The sequence below is a fragment of the Galeopterus variegatus genome, unplaced genomic scaffold, assembly GCF_000696425.1.
Source record: "Galeopterus variegatus unplaced genomic scaffold, G_variegatus-3.0.2 Scaffold2329, whole genome shotgun sequence".
Classification (NCBI taxonomy): domain Eukaryota; kingdom Metazoa; phylum Chordata; class Mammalia; order Dermoptera; family Cynocephalidae; genus Galeopterus; species Galeopterus variegatus.
The window spans coordinates 454-21668 of record NW_007728440.1 but is presented as its reverse complement, the minus strand read 5'-3'; the positions used below and the strand labels follow the sequence as shown (position 1 = coordinate 21668).

At 40.8% G+C, this 21215-nt stretch overlaps 1 protein-coding gene across 1 annotated transcript in view; it reads left to right on the top strand.

Annotated features, from left to right (window-relative positions):
• Positions 1–21004, top strand: part of GPR112 (G protein-coupled receptor 112) — a gene marked incomplete at its 3' end in the record, with an annotated part of 124478 nt that extends 103474 nt beyond the window's left edge. The window contains 9 exon segments of the mRNA XM_008581332.1: positions 240–355; positions 1521–1570; positions 3630–3733; positions 6029–6150; positions 7988–8256; positions 11854–11932; positions 14176–14456; positions 19870–19971; positions 20940–21004. Coding sequence (XP_008579554.1) covers positions 240–355; positions 1521–1570; positions 3630–3733; positions 6029–6150; positions 7988–8256; positions 11854–11932; positions 14176–14456; positions 19870–19971; positions 20940–21004 — 1188 coding nt within the window.
• Positions 21005–21215: the final 211 nt, after the last annotated feature.

The window sequence follows — 21215 nt, the reverse complement described above, 5'->3', positions numbered from 1 at the left end:
ATATTTGGATATATGGATGGATTAATAAATTGTTTTACCTTGATGTAATTGAGACCTTATATGAAGACAGGAGATGAACTGAATGACCTCTGAGAGCTCATTCTTAGCTTGTGATTTTATTTTTCACATTTCTGTACCTACTGCTGAGTGTAGCACTTCAAAATTCTAGGCTGATTACTGATATTTAAGAAATTAGAAATTAAGGACCTGAACTCCTCTTCTTTATGTTTCATCCACAGACCAAAAATGGCACTAAAACATTAGCCACATATGTTGTGAGTGCCAGCGTTTCAGATGTGTCCATTCAAAACTTGGCTGACCCAGTGGTTATAACTCTGCAGCATATTGAAGACAACAAGTAACATATCTATTTCCATCACAGAATAAAATGGCCTGGAATCCCTTCGTGATTTTCCTGTTAAAAATAATTGGCTAATTAACAGATGTGATACTAAGACTTAATGAAGATTGTCTCAATTCAGGTAGCAGAGGTGTGTTATAATTGGGGCCTTCTAGAAACAATGCCTTTTCTGAAAGGGATAGTGAATGGTGAGCAGATTGAAAGGGCAGTGACTGGGGACAGGTGGATCTTTTTCTTTTGGTTGTCGCATCACACCAAATGACATTTAATTCCATTTAATGTTGGGTGAGGCAAACAACTTCATTCGAAATAAATGAACATTTGTATTCTTTGAATTTCCATGAAGAGCATTAAAATGTGTATTAATTATCACCAAAGGACTAAAACCATAGTCATATGGTATAACATAAGGTATATATTACTAACTGATCAAATTTAGCCTTAGTATAAGAATGAATTACTATTCTATGCTTTGATGTTAATATATGTCCAGTATGGAGTCTCAATGGCTTCCTTCACTCCCAATCTAAAAGACTATATGGTACAACATATTTTTCACTGCTTTTGATTCTAGAGGAGAAGAGGAGGGGCTGGCCAGTTAACTCACTTTGTTAGAGCATGGTGTTGATGGGAAGAAGAGAAGGAAGAGTGGGAGAGGGAATTTTAAAAAACAGATACCAAATGTAACATGTGAGATTTGTAATCTCTCTCAATTTGGGCTGTGGCTACAGCTCTCCAATCATCCCCAATAATTAATTGCTCCTTGCCTCCAGTTTCCTGGAGACTGCAGGATCTGGAGAGGCCTTTGGAATGCTCAGTAGGCCTGATAAGGCAGCAGCTCAGTGTTGTGCCCATGAGCTTGTCTCAGCTGCGAACCCCAAATTCCAAAGCTCCATGAGGAACACCTACCACACATCAGTCCCGCAATCACTAATCACAGCCTCCTCCTGGGCCTTGCATCAGGAGAGCATACCAGATCCACATGCAGTGACATTGCTGTTTTCTCACTTGTAAATCCAGAGTTAGATGGGGTTAGTATTAAAACCAACTCACAAATGTCTACTGTTTGAAAAAATATTGAGAAGAAAACACTTGTGTGTATTCGTCAATGTGTGCTAACTGTCACAAGAAAAGATGTTTACCTCTGATTTCTTTTTTGTCGGGATTATGATCAAGTTCACTGTGCCTTTTGGGATTTTGAGAATAACAGTAAGTATTTTTCTTAGCAAGCTTTGATTTTGTCCCAGACCATTTTCCTATTTGGCAGTTGGATTGGAGGGTGTCATCTTAAAGTTACTGTCTTGTCAAACCCTACTGAGCACTCTGAATGACCTAGATATGGGATATTACTTTTATGTCACATCAGGACATGAGAATTAATAAAAACTTTATCAAAGACGCTTATTTGAGAAATCAGAAAAATCACACAACTCAGGGGTAAGCAAAGTTGGAAGAAAGAAATTTGGAAGGCCCAGTGCAGAGTAGCCTTGATTTGTTTGAAGAAAGTTGAGGAATGATCACCTGGGTCTTTATCTGTGCTTTTCCACAGAAATTTGCAAAGTCTGCTATCTCCTTTCCCCTTTCTCTCCTCACCTCTTCTAGACTGACTGTGTAACATTGGGTAGGCCATTTATCCTCTCTGGGCCCCAATCTTTTTAACTTTTCACTGAGGAGATGAGACTTCTTGGTTGGTCTCTAAGGGTCCTTCTTGCTTACATAAGTGTGGGTCTTTGGGGACAGTAAGAGAAGAGGTTTGGGATGGTTATTGCTGAGTGGTTTTTTTTTTAATTTTTTTTGCTTTGTTTTCCTTTTTAACTATTTTTTATTGATTATATATTTGTGAGGTACAGAATCAAATATCAATACATGTGTGCAATATGTGGTGATCAAATCAGGATAATTAGTATACTCATGTTTACAAAACGTAATCAGTCTTTGTGACCCTTAACTAGTTTCTCACCAGTCCTCCTGCTATCTCCACTGGAGTCTCCAGGGATATTGCCAAATCTCAGAGAATTCCCACACAGATTTTGAATTCCCCTAGAATTTCAGTGGTGGCTACCTGTGGAAGCTTTGCCTGGGAACTTCCCTTTTTCAGTCCTTGGAATTCTGGGAGAAAAGAGAAATTCTCTTCCCATTTGGCTTCCTGGGGTATAGGGGTATTTCTGACACACAGAAATAACTCTTCCTGGTCCCCTCCATGTCTCCCAAGATAAGAATCCTATAAAGCAATGAGCTTTGTTCCCCACAGCCTCATTAAGTTGATCTCTGTGTTCATAAATGCCAATTGCGGGCCGGCCCGGTGGCGCACTTGGTAGAGTGCGGCGCTTGGGAGTGCGGCGGCGCTCCCACCGAGGGTTCGGATCCCATGTAGATACCGATCTGCTCACTGGTTGAGCGCAGTGAGGGCACGACACCGAGGGTTGCGATCCCGTTACCGGTCACGAAAAAAGACAAAAAGGGAAAATAAAATAAATGCCAATTGCTGGGCTCCACTCAGGTAGCCCTTTGCCCCTACCACTTTGCTCCTTGGATTCAGAACCTCTGTGGAGTCACTTCAGAGTGAGAAATTATGACCACACTTAGCTTTCTGCCCTGGGATAATCCCTCTAGTTTAGTGCCACCCTGGATGTTCTACTCTAAATCTTGTCTAGTACCTAAGATCTACATGTTATGGAGGTGGGGGGGTGCTCTAGAACCCTGAGTATGCTCAGGACAAACTAGGCAGGTGTCAAGTAGACCAGGGGCTCTAATTTGCCCTAAGGAGCTCCAGACCATGATCTGGCGTGGGTGCAAAGCACTTGAGGCCATTTGAATTCTGGGTTGAACTGGTTGTTTCACATGTCTATTCCAGTTCCACTGAGTAGGCTCAAGTGTCAGCCTATATTCCACAGATCCATGTTCTTCAAACAATTCTAGATCTGCTTGTTTCCTATTTGTTGGCTACTTTAAAACGCAGTCTCTGCTCTGTCACTCCGGCATAATGGCAGGACTTTTATTCATGATTCAAGTCTGTCCTAATCTGTAGAGGTATGGTACAAAAACAGGAAAAGTGACAGCCAAAGAAGTTATGCCATTTATGAAGTCCCCTAAAAGTCAATTTAGACTATTAGGTTTAATTTAATTAAAGTGTTCAGTTATACTGCTATCTTGCTGTCTTAACAAACAATGCTAATTATAACAGATTTCTGGATGGTGCATGTAATAAAAAGTTAAACATTCCTGAGAAAAACAAAATTGCTTTGAAATTCCCTTCTGTCTCTTGCAGATGGGCTAGGTGGATGGGATGTATCAGGCTGTAAAGTAAAGGAAACAAACATAAATTACACAATCTGTCAGTGTGACCACCTCACCCATTTTGGAGTCTTAATGGTGAGTTGTCTCTTAATTACTTCTCAATAAAATTTTGACAACTTTTGTAAGATTACAGACCAGTAATATATGTGTGAACTAAGTTATGGAAAAATGGTATGCAAATGGAAAAGAGCACCCCTTTTTTCATTCAAAGTAGAACTGATTGAAACAAATATTTATTTATCTTTCCTTATAAAATTAATACCTGCTCCTCAAATTTCAAACAATACAGAAAAGGCCCCTGTAATCTCCCTCCCAAGAGATCACCACCATTGACAGTCTGGTATGTATATTCATTTAGATTCCTTTCCTTTGTTTATATTAATGTACGTTTTTGTTTTGTAAAAGTGGGATCAAATTATTCATACTGATTTTACCTCTTACTTTTTTTTCACCTAATAATATATAACTTTCATACAAATGTGTATCTATCTACCTCAATTTTTTGGATACCTTTATGGTATGTCATTGTGTGAATTTAACACAAAGTAACCAATCCCTGATAAGTGGACATTTTAGCTGTTACTGTTTTTCTCCGTTATGAACATTGCTGTAATACGCATTCTTATTTATTTATCTTCAAACACTGGTGTAAATATTCCAGTAGGATAAATTGACAGAAGTAGAATTGCTGGGTTAAAGGGTATGATCATTAATTTTTAAAAAATTTAATAGTTATTGTCCAAGTTGCAGTGTATGAAAGATGTATTTTTAAAAGACTTGTAGTACTTTGAGATAAAAATCAAAGTGCAACATATCAAAATTTATAGGATGCAGGGCTCATGCAGTGCTTAAAGGAAAATTTATACTTGTGGACACCTATATTAAAAATAAGATAATTTCCACACATTTGTGAATTTTCTAAATTTCCTTCTGACATTTTGGTCAGAGAACATATTTTCTATTATCTTAGTCTTTTTAATTGTATTAAGATTTGTTTTGTGGGAAAAAAAAAAAGACTCACATGACTTAAGCTAACAAGAGTTATCTGATCAATTCAAATTCCCAGGCTTAAAGCCTCACAACATCGTTAACTCTTCTAGTTAATTTCTTATGATCCTCCCTAACATTGGAACTTACTGAGTTTTCCTTCCAAATGGCTCTCAAATGTGTCCCTTCTTCTCTATCCACACCTCAATACTTCCTTAGTGCTCTTGGATTACTTTCTTATATACTGTTATATGAATGTGTTATGTGTAAGTTGTTTCTCCAGCTAGTGCTAAGCTCTTTGAGGGCTGAGAATCTGTTTTACATTACTTTCTTGTTAAAAACCATATCTATTCAATAAATAAGAGGTGCTCAACTGATACTTGTTGAATTGTAAGAATTTTGTTTAGCTCCCTCTGAATTGGCTAGATCATATACTCAGAGTCAAAAGTCCAGGGTTCATGTTCTGTCAGTAACTAGCTATGTGATCTTGGTCAGGTTGTTTCATTTGTTTGGACTTTAGATTTTTTTTCTGAAATGTGAATTATTGGAGTAGACCAGAGTTTCTCAACCTTGGCACTATTGATATTCTGGTCAAATAATTCTTTGTGTTGGGGGGCTGTTCTGTTCATTGTAAGATGTTTAGCAGTATCCCTAGCCTCTACCCACTAGATGCTAGTAGCACCTTCCTCAGCTGTGACAACCCAAAATGTCTCCAGACAATGCCAAATGTCCCTGTGGGAGGGGCAAAATTTCTCCCAGCTGAGAACTAACCAGAGTAGACCAGTGCCTCTTAACCTTTTATGAGTCGTAACTCTCTATAACCATTTGATGAAAGCTATGAACCTTCTTCCCAGATAAGTGCACACATATATTCAAATAATTTCGCATGTCATTTCAGGTCTTTTATAGCCCTCAGATTAAGAAATCACTACACTATGTGATTTCTAAGGTCAATTTTGCCTCTTAATTTTGTGAAATTTATTTAAGGTTTAAGGAAATGGAATTTTTTTTTTTAATGTCCTGGGTAGTGTTTTAGGACGCTCAGTTCAGATGATGATTCACTTTGCATCCCAAATTCACATCTATTAGTAGCTTGGTTATATTTTAAGTGTGGAACATGTTAATGACAGTAAAAGCAAGGACTAAATGTTCTTCCAATGCTATTAAATAGCTCTCTGTGCCCTGTACACAGTAAGTCGCACTAGGCATACTCAACAAACAATATATGGTTTTACCATATATACATCCACATAATCTGGCTTTATAAGAGCTGTAGCAGAGATGTCATACGTCCTGGGAACCTCCTGTTAGTGAGCACTGGAAACATTTTGCCATAAATTTACTCTGGCAAATGTATAAAATACAACCCATTGCATTCCCTAGGATTTATCCAGGTCTACAGTGGATGCAGTGAATGAACGAATATTAATGTTTATAACATATGTTGGATGTGGAATTTCCTCCATTTTCCTGGGAATTGCAGTGGTGACATATATAGTTTTTCAGTAAGTTGATACAGACTTGCTCTGAGTAAGTTTAATTTGGTTTGATGGATGCTGTTGTCATTGTACCTTATTAATTTCATGGACAAATCATAATAGGAACAGGTCATATCCACTAGATATTAAGTAGACAGGTTATAAACAAAACAAAACAAACATGTCTCCTCTAAAAACAATAATTTAATTAGATTTTTAGAAAGCAAGATGGGTGGGATAGGAAAATATTTCTCTCCTAGGATACAAAAACACTAACCGTAAAAGAAAAAAATAAGAAGTTTTTAAAATCAAAAGGCACAATTAAGATAGAGAAAAAGTAGACCACAGATTGGAAGAAGATATTCACAATGCATATATCTGATAAAGGACTTGTATGCACAATATATAAAGAACTCTTATAAATGAAGAAGCAAAAGACAGACAATACAATTTTAAAATGAGCAAAAAGATGGGCACCTCACAAAAGAGGATATCCGTTCTTAACTGTAACCTTTATCCAAATTGCCGATAAGCATATGACAAGGTTCTTAATATCATTACTCATGAGAGAAATACGAATTGAAACTACAATTATGTACTTGTATGCACTTACCAGAATTAAAATTAAAATTACTGACAATAGCAAGTGTCATCGAGGACGTAGAAAAACAAGAACTCAAATTGCTAGTGGGAATGTAAAATGGCACAGACACGTTGAAAAATTCTTTGGCAATACCTACTAAAGATAAATATACATCTAGCCATTGACCCAGAATTTCACTCTTACGTATATACTCAAGAGAAATGCGTGCATATGACCACTGAAAGATATGTGCAAGAAAATTCATAGCAGCTTTGGTCATAGTTGCCTCAAATTAGAAACAACTATACATTAACAGTTGGCTGGATGAATAAATTGTAGCATATTCATAAAATGAAATGCTATATAGCAGTAAAAAGAATGAACTACTTCTATACAATAAAATGTAATATCTAAATTTCATAGAGACAGAGTTGAGGAGAGGAAACCAGAGAAAGAAGAGATAATACTATATAGTTTAATTTATATGAAGTTCCAAGTACAGGCAAAACTAAATCTATGGTGATAGAAGTTAGAATATTGATTGACTCTGATGGGGTTTATTAAATGGTAGAAAGCACAAAGGAGCCTTCTGAGGTGTTGAAAATATTCTACCTCTTGATCTGGGTAGAGGTTCCACAGGTGTATACATATGTAACGATTCATCAGGTTGCATTCTTAAGATTGGTGCACTTTGCAATTTACCTCAGTTTAAAAAAAACACATTTACACAAAATGAAAAATGCAAAATTTAAATCAATAAATATTTAGTAGAAATGTAAAAGAAAGGGAAAAATATATATATATATATTTAATTTGGAAAATACTGGGTCAGTTTTCACATAAAATTGTGATCACTTAGTGAAACTTAAGGCCATATTTTCATGGTGCCAAACGTCGGGATCCTTGGAAATATCCAACTAATTCTACCTGAATTGGTTTCCATAGTCCTCCTGCTATTTGGTAAGATGGAGATCCAGCTTGCTAAAGTAGTGATGATAGATCGTAGTATTTCCTTCTTCCTAAAAGAAAAAAAGAAGAAAGGGGTCTGCTTAGTTGAGAGAGGCTATTATTATTCCTGTTAGGGAAGGTCAATTTATCTAGGATATTTTGACTCTACCTGGAAAGAGGGTGGGGACTCTAAAATTCAGTACATGTAAGGTAAGATGAGTAATTTCATTATAATAGGCAGTTCTTTTATTCTTTCACCTACTACTCAGATAAGACATGGCAATGCTTGATTGAAAAAGAGACCCTACCTTAACATTGTGCTTTTTCTTTTAGCAATATTAGAAAAGATCATCCTTCCAAAATCCTGATCAACCAATGTGCAGCACTGCTAATGCTAAATGTGGTGTTTCTGGTCAGTTCCTGGTTGTCATCCTTTCAGAAGGCAGGACTTTGTATCACAGCCACGGCAACACTTCATTACTTCCTGCTCGTTTCTTTGACTTGGATGGGCCTGGAGGCAGTCCACATGTATTTTGCTCTAGTTAGAGTCTTCAACATATACATTCCAAATTATATCTTTAAATTTTGTCTAGTTGGTTGGGGTAAGTACATCTGCCATTGTCCTTGATGTCTCTGTTTTAAGTCTGTGGGTCTTTCTAATTCTACCTCCATTAGACAAATTATTGGGAACTGAATTCCGTTAAGGTCATAGGTAAGGAATTCAGGATCATCTCACTGGTGTTTAGGCGTGTGTCTCTTTTTCTGCCTATATTGCTCTATAAATTCAACTTTTAACCTATATGGTGGGGAGTTGGTGCACAAATATTTATTGATCACTAGCTTGTATGCTGTGCTAAATGCTGGATCTACAGTACTGAACCTGTCCGATTTTATCCTTCCCTTTACAGAAGTTACAGTCACAACAAATGCCTGTAACAGCTAACACGTAGGTAGCCCTTACGTGTGCCAGATGCTATTCCAAGTGCTTTACATACTCATTTAATCGTCACAATATCTCTGTGGGATAGGTTCCATAGTTATTCCCATTTAACAGATGAAGACACCGAGGCACGAGAGATTAGGAAATTTGCCAAAATTCACACAGCTAGTAAGCGACACAACTGGGATTTGTTTTGTTTATTTTTTTTATTGTAACATAGTTGATTATATATACCTGTGGGGTACAGTGTTGAATATCAATACCTGTGTGCAATATGTGATGCTCAAATCAGGATAATTAGTATATTCAACATTTTTCATGGCCCTTTAAACCAGGGCCCTTTTGTGGCCCTTGAACCAGGGAGTCTGCCTCCATAGTTTGGACTTTTAACCTCTTTGATCTTGCCATATTGTTTAAGGAACAGGGAAAGGACTTGAAATGGGTGAAAGGGTGCTGGTCAGCCACGACTTGACTCTCACCATACTTCATGACTGTGACTATCCCTGCTGCCCCTGGAAGAAGCCAGGAATAGAGCTCAGTCTGGATATTTCTGAATATAGATGCTATTTCATTGGTTTGCTTTCCTGTATTCCTAACTGACATGGTCAGCTCAGCTCCTTTCCCCTCCCTCTCCTTTGACTATTCAAAACAGATTTGGGGTTCAGATAAGGTGTTGGAGGCATAGGAGATGTATATTAAGTAACATACATAGGGTACATATGAAGATAGATTTTTTTTTTTTTTTGTCTTTTGTCTTTTTTCCGTGTCCGGCAACGGATCGCAGCCCTCAGTGTTGCCCCCGTACCGGACCGGGGACCGGCAACGGGATTGCAAGCCTCGGTGTTGCTCCCGTGCCTCGCTCAGCCAGCGAGCGGGAACCGGTCTGTATGTGGGATCCGAACCCTCGGACGGTAGCGCCGCCGCGCTTCCCAAGCGGCTCACTATCCAGTGCGCCACCGGGCCGGCCCTGAAGATAGATTTTATCTTCCACTGCCTTCCGGAAGACAATAGATTCCTAATTAGCTACTCTTCTTTTTAATGAGTTCATTAACATAGTCCATGCTTTCACTGGATACATAGTCAGTGCTATTACCTATGCTAATGTGGGGAGCAAAGACAGGCAAAGACTAAACAGAGCATAATGTGAAAAATCCTTTTAGTATACTTTGGAATTCATCAGAAACCCAGAGTCTAAAGCAGTCAATACACTCCCATTGGTGCCTGGTGTCCCTCATTTTGATTCAACCAGAGGTTGAAAAGTGTTATGGAAGAGGTTTAATGAATAATCCAGAAAGCAGATAAACCGCATATGGCTAATTGTGCAAGGGCTGTAAATGTCACTCAGTCCTGGCCTTCCTTCTCCCTCATCATCACTCATTCTCGGCTTCCCTTTCAGACCCTTCCTCCTTCGCTTGCTCCTTAAATGTTGGGGTTCCCAGCACTCGTTCCTGTCTCTTTGCTCTTCTAATTTGACACACATTTCCTCAGGACGGGGAGAGGCAGGAAAGGCTAAGGCTTGGTACTTGGAGGCAGGAAAACCTTGAGGAGTGTCAAGTACACGCACAAGCCAAGGCCAAGGCCTGACTGGCCTGACCAGTAAAGAAAGAGACGAGCCACTCAGATTAATAATTACTCAGACAGCAAAAGGAGGAGTAGCTAAAAGTACCAGCTCCCAAGTTCTTGTCTCATACGCTAAAAAGAAAGACATCAAAACACAAGAGAACAGATGACAGCTACACGAGTTGTGGGATTCCCTGTTGCTGAGGAGACAGCTCTAAAGGGAAGCTAAGTGGTTTCCAGTGCTGCAGCTCTATTCTGAGGGGGCAGGATACAAAGCCCCACAGCTCCACAGGACCCTGGGAGGTGATGATAACCTGTCTCATGCCAGCCTCCCAGAGGAGATAGGGGGTAAGTGGGAGGTGGCGAGTGGGAGGGAGAGCACCTCCTCACAGGCCTCCCATCTTCTCACATTCGTGGAGGGCCACAGGGCACTCCGCCAAAATTCAGATCAGCTGCAGTCCTAGCCTTAGCCTGTGCGGCCTGTGTGGATACATGCAAGGTCACCAGGGAGCCACTGCTGAACCATTCTGCTGCAGGGAGTTTTGGAGCATTTAAATATTAGACAAATGCAATCAACTATAAAGAAAATAAATATTAGCCTCTGTTTATGTTTGAAGCTCTGCCTTCCTAATGCCAAAGCAACCTGTCGAAAAGGTTTATTCCTTTATTTAAATTCCTGTCCAAGGCAGTGTGTTTGTCCATATATTTTAAATAGCAAACAACCTGTAGGGATATTTTTTTTAAATTATCAAAATGTAAACACAGCTTGAGGACTGCCACACAACTTCCATCCTAAATGTGAAGCCTCCCGCCATCTCTCCCTTCCAGCCTCTAGCGGGTATTTTTTAAAACATCTGCATCATGCTAGGCACTGTGCTAGGTGCAGACTATATGGATTTGAAGGGACTGCCCTTTTATCACAGAATAGGACAGTGGAGGATTTTCCAAGATGCTTGGTACTCTGGAGTTTGGAACAGCTTTGCAAAGTATCTTACAAAACTCCTAAAATGTGTGTTGGTATATGCTCTTAGTTTAGGAGAAATACAATTTTTGGAATAAAGAAATCATTTAAGTTTTGCAAATATACATGAAATTGGATTTTTAAACCTATGTCTATACTCACGTCATGTTTGACTTGTTGACTGAACTGACTGCTTTTTTTATAGTCTGGCCGAATTGACTGATCATTAACTGGTCAATCCAGTCAAAATGTCAAACTACTAATGAGTGTGGAAACAGCTTCCCTGTCAAAGAAGCACTGAAGGCTGCAGCTGATTGCCTGTGCCCTTCCTCTAAGGTGACCTAAACAAAAAGATACTGGGAACTAAGGGGCAGTATTGAAAGGGAGAAAACTTTGGCGGCCCATCATCTGAGAAGAAATGCTTGATGCAAACTTGCATTCTGATGAACTAGATATTTCTATTGCCAAGTTGATTTTTTTGGCATTTGAGCTATTTTTAATAACTAGTGGGCGCTGTATTGGAACCATTAGCATGCTGTTTAGTTTAGCAGATTGGAGAACTCCTGGAAATGTTTAACTTGTAAGAATTCACAAACATTTTGCAAACAATGGTATTTTGATGCCCGCACATCTGTGGCTCATTTAAACAGTGTCTTAATGTATCAACACCCTCAGTCTTTGATCAGGATCCCTCTACCATTACCTAATGGGATGCCTTGGCTTGCTTTCCTACGCTAGGATTCCCAGCAATCATGGTGGCAATAATACTCAGTGTGAAAAAAGATCTGTATGGAACTCTGAGCCCAACGACCCCAGTGTAAGTACCAGCATCTCTGCTTCTCAGGTGGTGGGGCCTGGTCTTGATGCTGGCTTCAGAGAGAGCTCAGCCTCAGCCTTTCTGCCCTAAACACAGTCAAGGCCACACTCATGTAATGGTTATGTGCCTCGGCTTTCTATGACCTTGGGCAACTTACCTTATCTCTTAGTTCTATTTCCTCCTCTGGAAAATGGGGATAGTGTTTGCTCTCAACGTTGTGTGCATGTTAAAATATCATGTATATAAAGTGCTCAGCGTGTTGCCTGTTCCATGGTAAGTGCTACATAACTGGCAGCTATTAAAATTATAAAGCTCACAGGTCATTGGAAATAAGGAGGTGAGTTGGAAAACATTTTCTACCTTTCAACAACAGAGGTCTACCCTGAAGAACACTGCACCGCCTTCCTTTGTAAACTGGCTCAGCTTTGTTATGCTCTTGTTTCCTTTCTTTTTCTTTTTTCTTTTTCTCATTTGATGTGTAAGCCCACCTCTTTGGTTCTTTTAACTATAGCCACAGGAGAGTAGCAATTCATTCCACTCCACTTTTCCAGAACCATCTTTTACAGGCGTGTAGATAGTTAGTACCTTTAGGCTGCATAATCTTATTTTACACTTCTGATCATTTTTTTACTTACTTATATCCATTCTCTTTATTGTTGCCTCTCAAGTTCTCCTCCACTATAGATTTCCTCACCACTGGACTAGAATCGAACGCAGGAGGTCATGCTCCCAAGACTCCCCCATCTTTCATATTGAGATGACAGACTCCAGAGGGTCAAAATTATATTGCCCTTTGAAGCAGATGCTTTCTGATTAAAATTTCTTGTTACCCATTCTTTTTCTTCATTTTCTCTTCCTTTTCTTCTCATCTCCCCCTTTGTCCTTCCTCTTTGCCTGTTTTGTGACTTAAAAGGTCCTCAGTGTCTAATAGTGATTGTTCTTTAAAGATCAAAAACAAAAGCAGAAACAAAACCAGAACAAAATCAACTCCACTCTCCTCCAAAAGAGCCCTTTCATATATGAATCAGTTAGAAAGAGGCAGACTGCTCTAAGAGGTTTTTTTTTTAAATAATTACATTTTCAGGATGTAATTCAGACACATGGTACAAGATCCAAATGTACAAAAGGGTAGAGGATGAAAAGTAAGCCCCACCCCAATCCCTAGCTACCCACTTTCTCTCCCTTCAGGTAATTCTTATTTCCAATTTATTACCAACAATCACATTTGTGTAGGTTATTCTCTTGCACACTTTGTTACCCAGATGGTAGATATACACTGTTTGGCCTTGTTCTTTTTACTTAACAATATATCTTGGAGATGATTCTTTATCCAGACATATAGCTCTGACTCATTTTAAGAGTGTTCTATAGTATTAGACTCTATTAGGGAAATTAAATGTTTTATTTTCACACCTTCTCAACACATACACACACGCACACACACACACACACACACAAACTCACACATTCATGGAAGTATCCACATCAACACGAACAACATGAGCAAAAGGGACTTTCCTGGTTTTAGAAAGAGGTCTCAGCTAAGCTGACACAGTTAAATTAGTCAAATTTGTCTATGTTCAAAAATAAGAGGCAATGACTCCAGTAATTGGAAACGTTATTAAATGAAGTATCTATTCATATGAACCACCGTATATTTCTTCTTTAATAGGAACTGTAGAGTCATTAGTCAATCCAATGGCCAGCGTTGCCTTTTATAGTCCAAATACATCATATTTTAAAGCAGCGCAACTAAAGCTGTCCTCTTTTTGTTGCATTTTCATGAACTCTGATAATCTCATCATTGTTTAATTCAGCATTCAGAAAAGCCATTCACTGCTTATGTCCTTTTACTGTGATATTTATCATGCAAAACAGAATTCATCCTGCGAATAAAAGCTCAGGTGAAAGGTGTGGGGTGAGAGGAGCTACTCCGGGGAAAACACATAATTTGTTTTTCTGTTGTTGAAGAAGAGAATAGTCTCCCAGGAAATTGGACTGAGAGGTTTCTGAATATGTAGGGCAGAAATACCCTGTAGGATTTCTGACTTGGCATTGGAAAGAATCCTGAACTGGGGCTCAGGAGATTGGGATTCTAGTCCCACTGTCAAGTGGGTCCATCTCTCTAGGTCTAGATGTCCTTAGGTGAAGTGAAACTGACTAGGTGATCTTCAGAGTCTCAGGGAAATAGGAGTTTCTGTTTCCCTACCTCACAATAGTCTTCTCTTTTTTGGTTCTTACAGTAGTTGGATTAAAGATGATTCTATCTTTTACGTCTCAGTGGTGGCTTATTTTTGCCTCATATTTCTCACGAATTTCTCCATGTTCTGCACTGTTTTTGCTCAACTGAATTCCATGAAATCCTAAAGCCAGAAGACTCAGCGGAAGATGATCCTGCATGACCTCAAAGGCACAATGAGCCTTACGTTCTTACTTGGCCTCACCTGGGGGTTTGCCTTTTTTGCCTGGGGACCCGTGAGCATATTTTTCTTGTATCTTTTTGCCATTTTTAACAGTTTGCAAGGTAACTGCTGCTTCTTTGCCTTTTCTGTGGCTAGCTAGACCACTGCCAAAGCTTTGACTGCTTTGGAAAACTATCTTACCTATTGGAGACAAAGGAAGAGAAAATACCCCAAGAGGCCTCTGCTCTCAATGAGTTAACAGGCAGCCATTGGAAACATTAGCTAGATGTTAGCCTTCATTAAATGAATACACACCCACTCTCTCTTACTCAGGGATGTAGGGAGAAGACCAGATAGCTGACCCAACTCTACCTCACTGGCAATATCAAACACTGATTGGCAATATTTCTTACAGTATTCATTGCATCAACACATTGTACTTGTAAATGTACAGGTTCACACTTGTGTTGACATTTTGAAGTGCACAATCCTGTTAAACATAGCAATCACTGGACAGTAGAAACATTAAAGTTTTGACTCTGCCTGTGATAGGTATCCTAATACTTTAAAAAAGAAGCTAGGGGGCCGAGCCCATGGCCCACTCAGGAGAGTGCGGCGCTGGGAGCACGGTGGTGCTCCCGCCACGGGTTCGGATCCTATATATGGATGGCCAGTGCAATGTGCTCACTGGCTGAGCGCGGTGTGGCCGGTCACAAAAAGGACAAAAAAAAAAAAAAAAGAAGCTAGGAAATTCTAGAGTCATATAGGAATGAAGGTTAAGAGCAAAGAGCTACGGTGCAAGGTGACAAGCCAAGGTTCTAATTTCAGTTTTGCTACAAACCAACCTAAAAAAGTCACCACAAGTGGTTGAATTAGATGATCCTAAGCTAAGGGCTCTATAGCTCTTCAATCTTCCTATATTTTGATGAAAGGGAACAATCAATGAAGTGATTAAACAGTAGACAAAAGATGACATGAGGGCCGGCCCCGTGGTGCACTCGGGAGAGTGCGGAGCTGGGAGCGCAGCAACACGCCCGCCGCGGGTTCGATCCTATATAGGACTGGCTGAGTACGGTGTGGGTGACACCACACCAAGTTGCGATCCCCTTACCGGTCACGAAAAAGACAATAAAAAAAAAAAAAAAAAAGATGCCATGAGAAGTAAAAGCTAGGGGTCTGCTTAATACACCTCTGAGTAATGGCTGATGCTCATTTTAACCTTATTTGTTCTATTAAAGAATCTTGGGGGGAAGAGGCACACAGAGTCACACTCCACCTCCTACTTTTATCCTCAAGTTTGGCCCAGTCCATTTGGGCTACTGGGGCAGGTTGATAGTCAACTTGGCATTCCATTGAGTTAGGGTTTCCCTTACCACTCTCCACTATTTTTTCATTCAATTATCCCCCTTTTTTCCAAAGTGCAGTCCACCGGTGGTCCCATGGGATGCTCCAGCAAGAAAAGAATTCTGTGGTCAAAGAAGTTTGGGAAATGTGGCAAACTCTCTTCCCCCATTTTTGGAGTGGTACAATATATATCAGCATGGTAAAAGCTCTGAGAAACTCTGTTGGGGGAAAAAAATCTTTAAAATTTTTTAACTTATCATTTTTAAAACCTCAGAACCCTTTATTGTGGTGGTTGTTAACCCCTGAGGAACCTTGAGAAATATGAATTGTTATGCAATTATTATATGCTGGGCCCTTGCAAAGTATTGCAGGAAGGTGCGGGGGGGGGCAACGTAGTATAAAGGCATAGTTTTTGTCCTCATGTCTTATGACTCAAGAAACCATCTTATTTTAGAGCAAAGAAATGGATCAACTGAAACTTTCCATCCCTCCAGATTCTGCCAACCTTACACACCATATTATGGTTGGAATGTAAAAGGACACAAAATGTGTTGTCCTTCCCCCACATGCCATTTTGTTGCTTCTGGTGGTAGGGATGGAATTTTTAAGAACACTCCACACCACTCTCACTTGGTTCCCCTTGAGGCTGCCAGTACTTGGTTGTATCCTAGATTGCTGACTGAGGCCCTGGTGATAGTTCTACACTTTTCCTCTGGGTAGAATTGGCTGGCCCACACTAAGGTACTCCAATTTGGTACTCTACCTGATTCTCTAACCTCAAGAACTAACCAGCTTTGGTGTAGAACGTCCACAGAAGTGGATTAGGAATGAGGCGCCTGTGTAGACATTTTCCTCAGCAGTAACTCTAGGCTTTTCTTTGGCTGAGGAGAAATGGGCTCAATCTGTGGAAAGAGGGGTTAAAGGAAAGCTGACAAAAAATGAGAAAGCAAAGCAGTTTTGAGCTTAAAAAGGGGATGCAGAGTGTTTTCAAAACAGCAAGTTTTCCATTCCTGAGATGGAAGGGGAAAGTAGTATCTAAGCAGATAACCTACAATGGGTAGAAGCAGAATTTAATTGGGTATTTCTTGAAGACTAAAACCAAAGTCCCATACATCCAGCACCAACAGAACCATGTTGTCTCTATCAGATATGCTTTATGTCAATCAAGCACCAAGCGTTCCTAGTCCTGCCTACAAGATAGAACGTGCCATCTTGTAGCAAGGCTATTTTCAGAGCCCTGAGTTTCAAACTCAAGTAACACACACACACACACACACACACACACACACACACAGAGCCCAAGTCACCCCTAAACAAGAATGCAATGAAACAAGTGAACACACTAGCCATTTAAATGACCAGTGTCAAGCTTGCAATTCTGGCCCGAGGGGGTTGGCCCGTGGTCAAGTGGGACAAAATTATGCTCATGATGAGCTGTTTGTGAAGCAGGGATGCACAAATAAAACTGAAGGTGACAAAAACTTGACATCTTCCCTCATGCCTATGTTCTAGTGAGTAAGCAGATCAATCTGTTATTGGAAAGAAAAAGGGAGGGTGTCAGGCGGAGAGGGAGAGCTGGCAGGCAGCTCATTGGAATTCACAGAATAACCTTTAAGTCTGAGAACTAACTCGAACCCATGCAGGAAATCAGAGTAGTAATAGGTGCTTGATGTCACTGTTGCCCCTTGTTCATGCTGAACTTGAGGAGTTTGACCTGCTCAAGACTGGGGTTTGCTTTCATCAGGTTGCTGCACCACCTTCCAGGTGGCTGCTGCTCAGAAAAAGGCCGAACACTGCTGAATTCATTATCACCGTTGTTGGTTACAAATAGAGATAAAGCCCTGGGGAGAGTCAGGGAGGCACGTCACTCCATTTAGCCTCCAGACTGCTGCCTCCCACCTGAAATCAGAAAGTCTCAGGGCTGGGGCCAAGGAACCAAGATCTTTCCGATCCAACTTTCTATCAGGAAAGTTTCTGACAGGAAGTCACTTGCCTCTTCCTGAAACTTTCCACGGACAGAGAGCTCACCATTCCATAAAGCAGAGCATGTAACTTCTGGTCAGCTCTGATTCTACCAGTCTTCCTTACCTGGGGGTAGTACAGTACAGTGGTTAAGACTGCAGGCTCCATAGTCAGACTGCCTGTGTTCAGTCCTGATGCTGCCAGTTCAATATTAGCTCTGTGACCTGGGTCAAGATTACTAGACTTCTTGGACTCCAAGGTCTCTCAACTATAAAAATGAGACTAAAAATAATAGGCACAATGCCTTTTACATGGTTACTATTTGGTAAACACCGGCTGTGATTTCTTACTACAGGGTTGTTCTGTAGCTTCCTCCCATTGCTCCTAGTTCTAACCTGGCAGCTACACAGAGCAAGCCTAATTTGTCCTTTTCATGACAGCTCTTTCAGATCTGTGACTATAGCTACCGTCTCTCCTCACCCTATATTTTCCACTCCAAGACCCCAGCTCTTTTAGCTTTTCCTCAAGCTCATCACTATCCTTGTTTGCTCTGTTCTTGAATACTCCTGTTTGTCATTATCCTCTTAAAACAAGCCTCACAAACTGAACATGGTGCTAGTGGGAGGTATGGTTAAACCAGGGAAGATGGCAGGAGACTCTCACCCACCTCAATTAGGATTCTTTACTTCCACTAATGCCCTAGCTGAAATTAGCTTTGGAGGCATTTACTATTGAAGTGTGCTCAGTTTGCAATGAGTTAACACTGCTCCAATACTAATCGTTTACCTTCAACTGGCCAGTGTAGAGGCAAGCTGAGCCCTGTATAGAGAACAAAGGTTTCCAAACTGCACTTGGGCCGAAATAAATATTTTGAGGCCCAAGTGGGTATTTCTAAGGTTGTAGAAGGCTGTGAGAGTTTGTGTATCAAGTGCCTTGGAGTTCGAGTCAGCAAGCATCTATTGAGTTGCCACATATAGTACTGGAGGCAAAGGGAAAAGTGATATAAGGGTGAAAAAGAAACACCTCAGCCTTCAAAGACTTGCCAGCTTGGTAGGGAGATGGGCAATATGTGGAGAATGATATGGCTAAATATGGCAAATATTATAAGAAACAAAGTGTTATGGGAGTTTAGAATTAAGAAGGATGAGTTTCAGTTTGAGGCATCTGGAAAATCTTTGTGGGTAAAGACTTTCGGCGTGGACCATAAACAAAAGTCAGGCTGTTGACAGAAGTTATTTCTGCAGCTCCACTCTCAACTTTAGAAAACCCAATTGGTCCTTCAGGGAATTTGCAATCAGAATAGTTTTAAGACCTACTTCTATGTCCCAAGGAAGAGGTCTTTTAGAGAGTGGGCATGAGAAATGGCCAGTATTGCTGCTAGATACCCTCAGCACCTCCTTCCCACTTGCAGAAAAAAATCAGGGCTGACAGAAGAAATTGAGGGCACCAAATACATAGTTCCCACACAGTGTAATTATGCCAAAGAGCATGTGCATTAGTTATTTATTGATGTGTAACAAGTTAACCCTAAATTTTAGCAGCTTAAAACAATGAATATTTATTATCTCACACAGTGTCTGAGGGTCAGGAATTCAGGAGCAGCTTAGCTGAGTATTTCTGGCTCAGGGGCTCTCATGAAGTTGCAGTCAAGCTGCCATTTGGGGTTGCAGTCATCTGAAGACTTGACTGGAGCTGGGGGATCTGCTTCCAGGAAGGCTCACTCACATGGCTGTGGACTGGAAGCCTCAGTTCCTCACCATGTGGGCCTCTCCACAGTTATGCCAGGATGGCCTCAAGACAAAGTACTTGGCTTCTTTCAGAGTGAGTGATATGAGAGAGAGAGAGCATACTCAATGTCTTTTATAATCTAATCTTGGAAGTGATATGATATTGGTATGAAGCGGAAGGAGACTCCATGAAGGTGTAAATGCCAGGATGTGGGGATCACTGAGATCCATCTCAGAGGCTACCATAGTAGGCCATATCTCTCATGATTTAGGATGGACAGCAGCCCAGGGGAAAGCAGTGGTTGGCATGAAGTCTTGATGTGGATCTCTTTGCCATCACTGCCTTTGGGAGGGAGGCTAGAAAGAGGAGATCAGAAAGCCAGAAATGTCCCAGGTTTCCTTGAAAGTAGTATCTATAGTGACAAGAGCAGGCCTGAGTCCGGGCATTGGTGACAAATGGTGAAAGAAGCTGAAAAAGACTGACCTTCCTGTCCTGGTTTAGGATTCTTCATTTTTGTGTTTCACTGCATGATGAAGGTGAGCGCGTGAGAGCAGTGGCAGATACTCCTCTGTTGTGGGTGGTTGCAAGTGGATAACTCTTCTGGTAAGATGCTAGTTTGGGTAAAGTTTTGAATCTGACATGCTTTACAAAATTGATCAGATTAACTTGTCTCCTAACTTGAGTCCATACAGCATCAGCATCAAAATGGAGGCTGCTTCCATGTCATGAAAATGATTTGTGCTTTTGTGCTGAGATGAATGAAGTCAAGTAAAGGATGTGACTTGGGCCATATTTTAACCTAGTGAACTTTCGTTTTCACCCAGATTCCTTGGATTGCTTTTCCTCACTGTCACCCCAATCTCAATTCAATTAAAAGAACGTTGATTGAGTGCCTATATGACCCAGGCACTGGGTCCCAGGAGCTTCTCGCCAGTAGCCAACAGTGGGTTGGGTGGAGGTGGGAAGCAAGGAGTGGTGGTGGAGGTAGAGAGAACTTATCAGCATTCCTAAGATGCCTGGCCAGTGGGCTGGCCAGGTGGACCCGTGGCCCTTCCTGCAAAGTGGGAGATGTAGTGGACTCTAATGTTGTCTCTTAACACTGGCACTTCCCTTGAGAATGTCTCCAGTGCAGGCAAACTAAAGTCATAAGTATCAGAAGGATCTTCCATCCAATTCAGGCAGCTTCTCTCAGTCTCAGTATAAAGCCCAGTCTGTTTCATTGAGGGAAGGCAGTGCTTGAACTCTAAAATTCTAAATAGCACCGAGGTCCCCCTCCTTTATGCCAGACATGTCAGTAACCTGCTGGGTTTTGTGCACTAGGGAAAGCAGGCATCCTAGGTGAGTGAACTGGCTTTTCCTGTACCACACATTACAGTACACACTTACTCCTCACAACCTCATAATAAAGCTGACTCCTTGAGGTACCCAGAATGAATGCTGTGTGCATTGAGCAGTATATATTTTTTTAAACGGGATTATTGAGGTGTAATTTACATGCCATAAGATTCATCCATTTGACGTACAAAGTTTGATGAACTTGATATTTTTAAATTTTTTTGTTGTCATTTCAGATGGTAGCAGCCCGTGTGGGATAAATGTTGGGTACAAACAGCAGAGAGGCAGGGCTCTCAGGTCGGTACGTGGTCAGGCCTCGCCCATGGAAGGGGTCAGCCTGGGCCTCGGGAAGGTGCTGAGAGGACGAGTCCAGGAGCAGGGCGGGGCAGGCAGTCAGGACTCCGGCCCGGGGCGCTGAAAAATATTCTCTGACCTGAATCCTTGATGTCTTGATGGTCGAAAGATTAAGCTCTCTGCTCTCTCTGGTTCCACCATCTTGCAATGTGAGACAC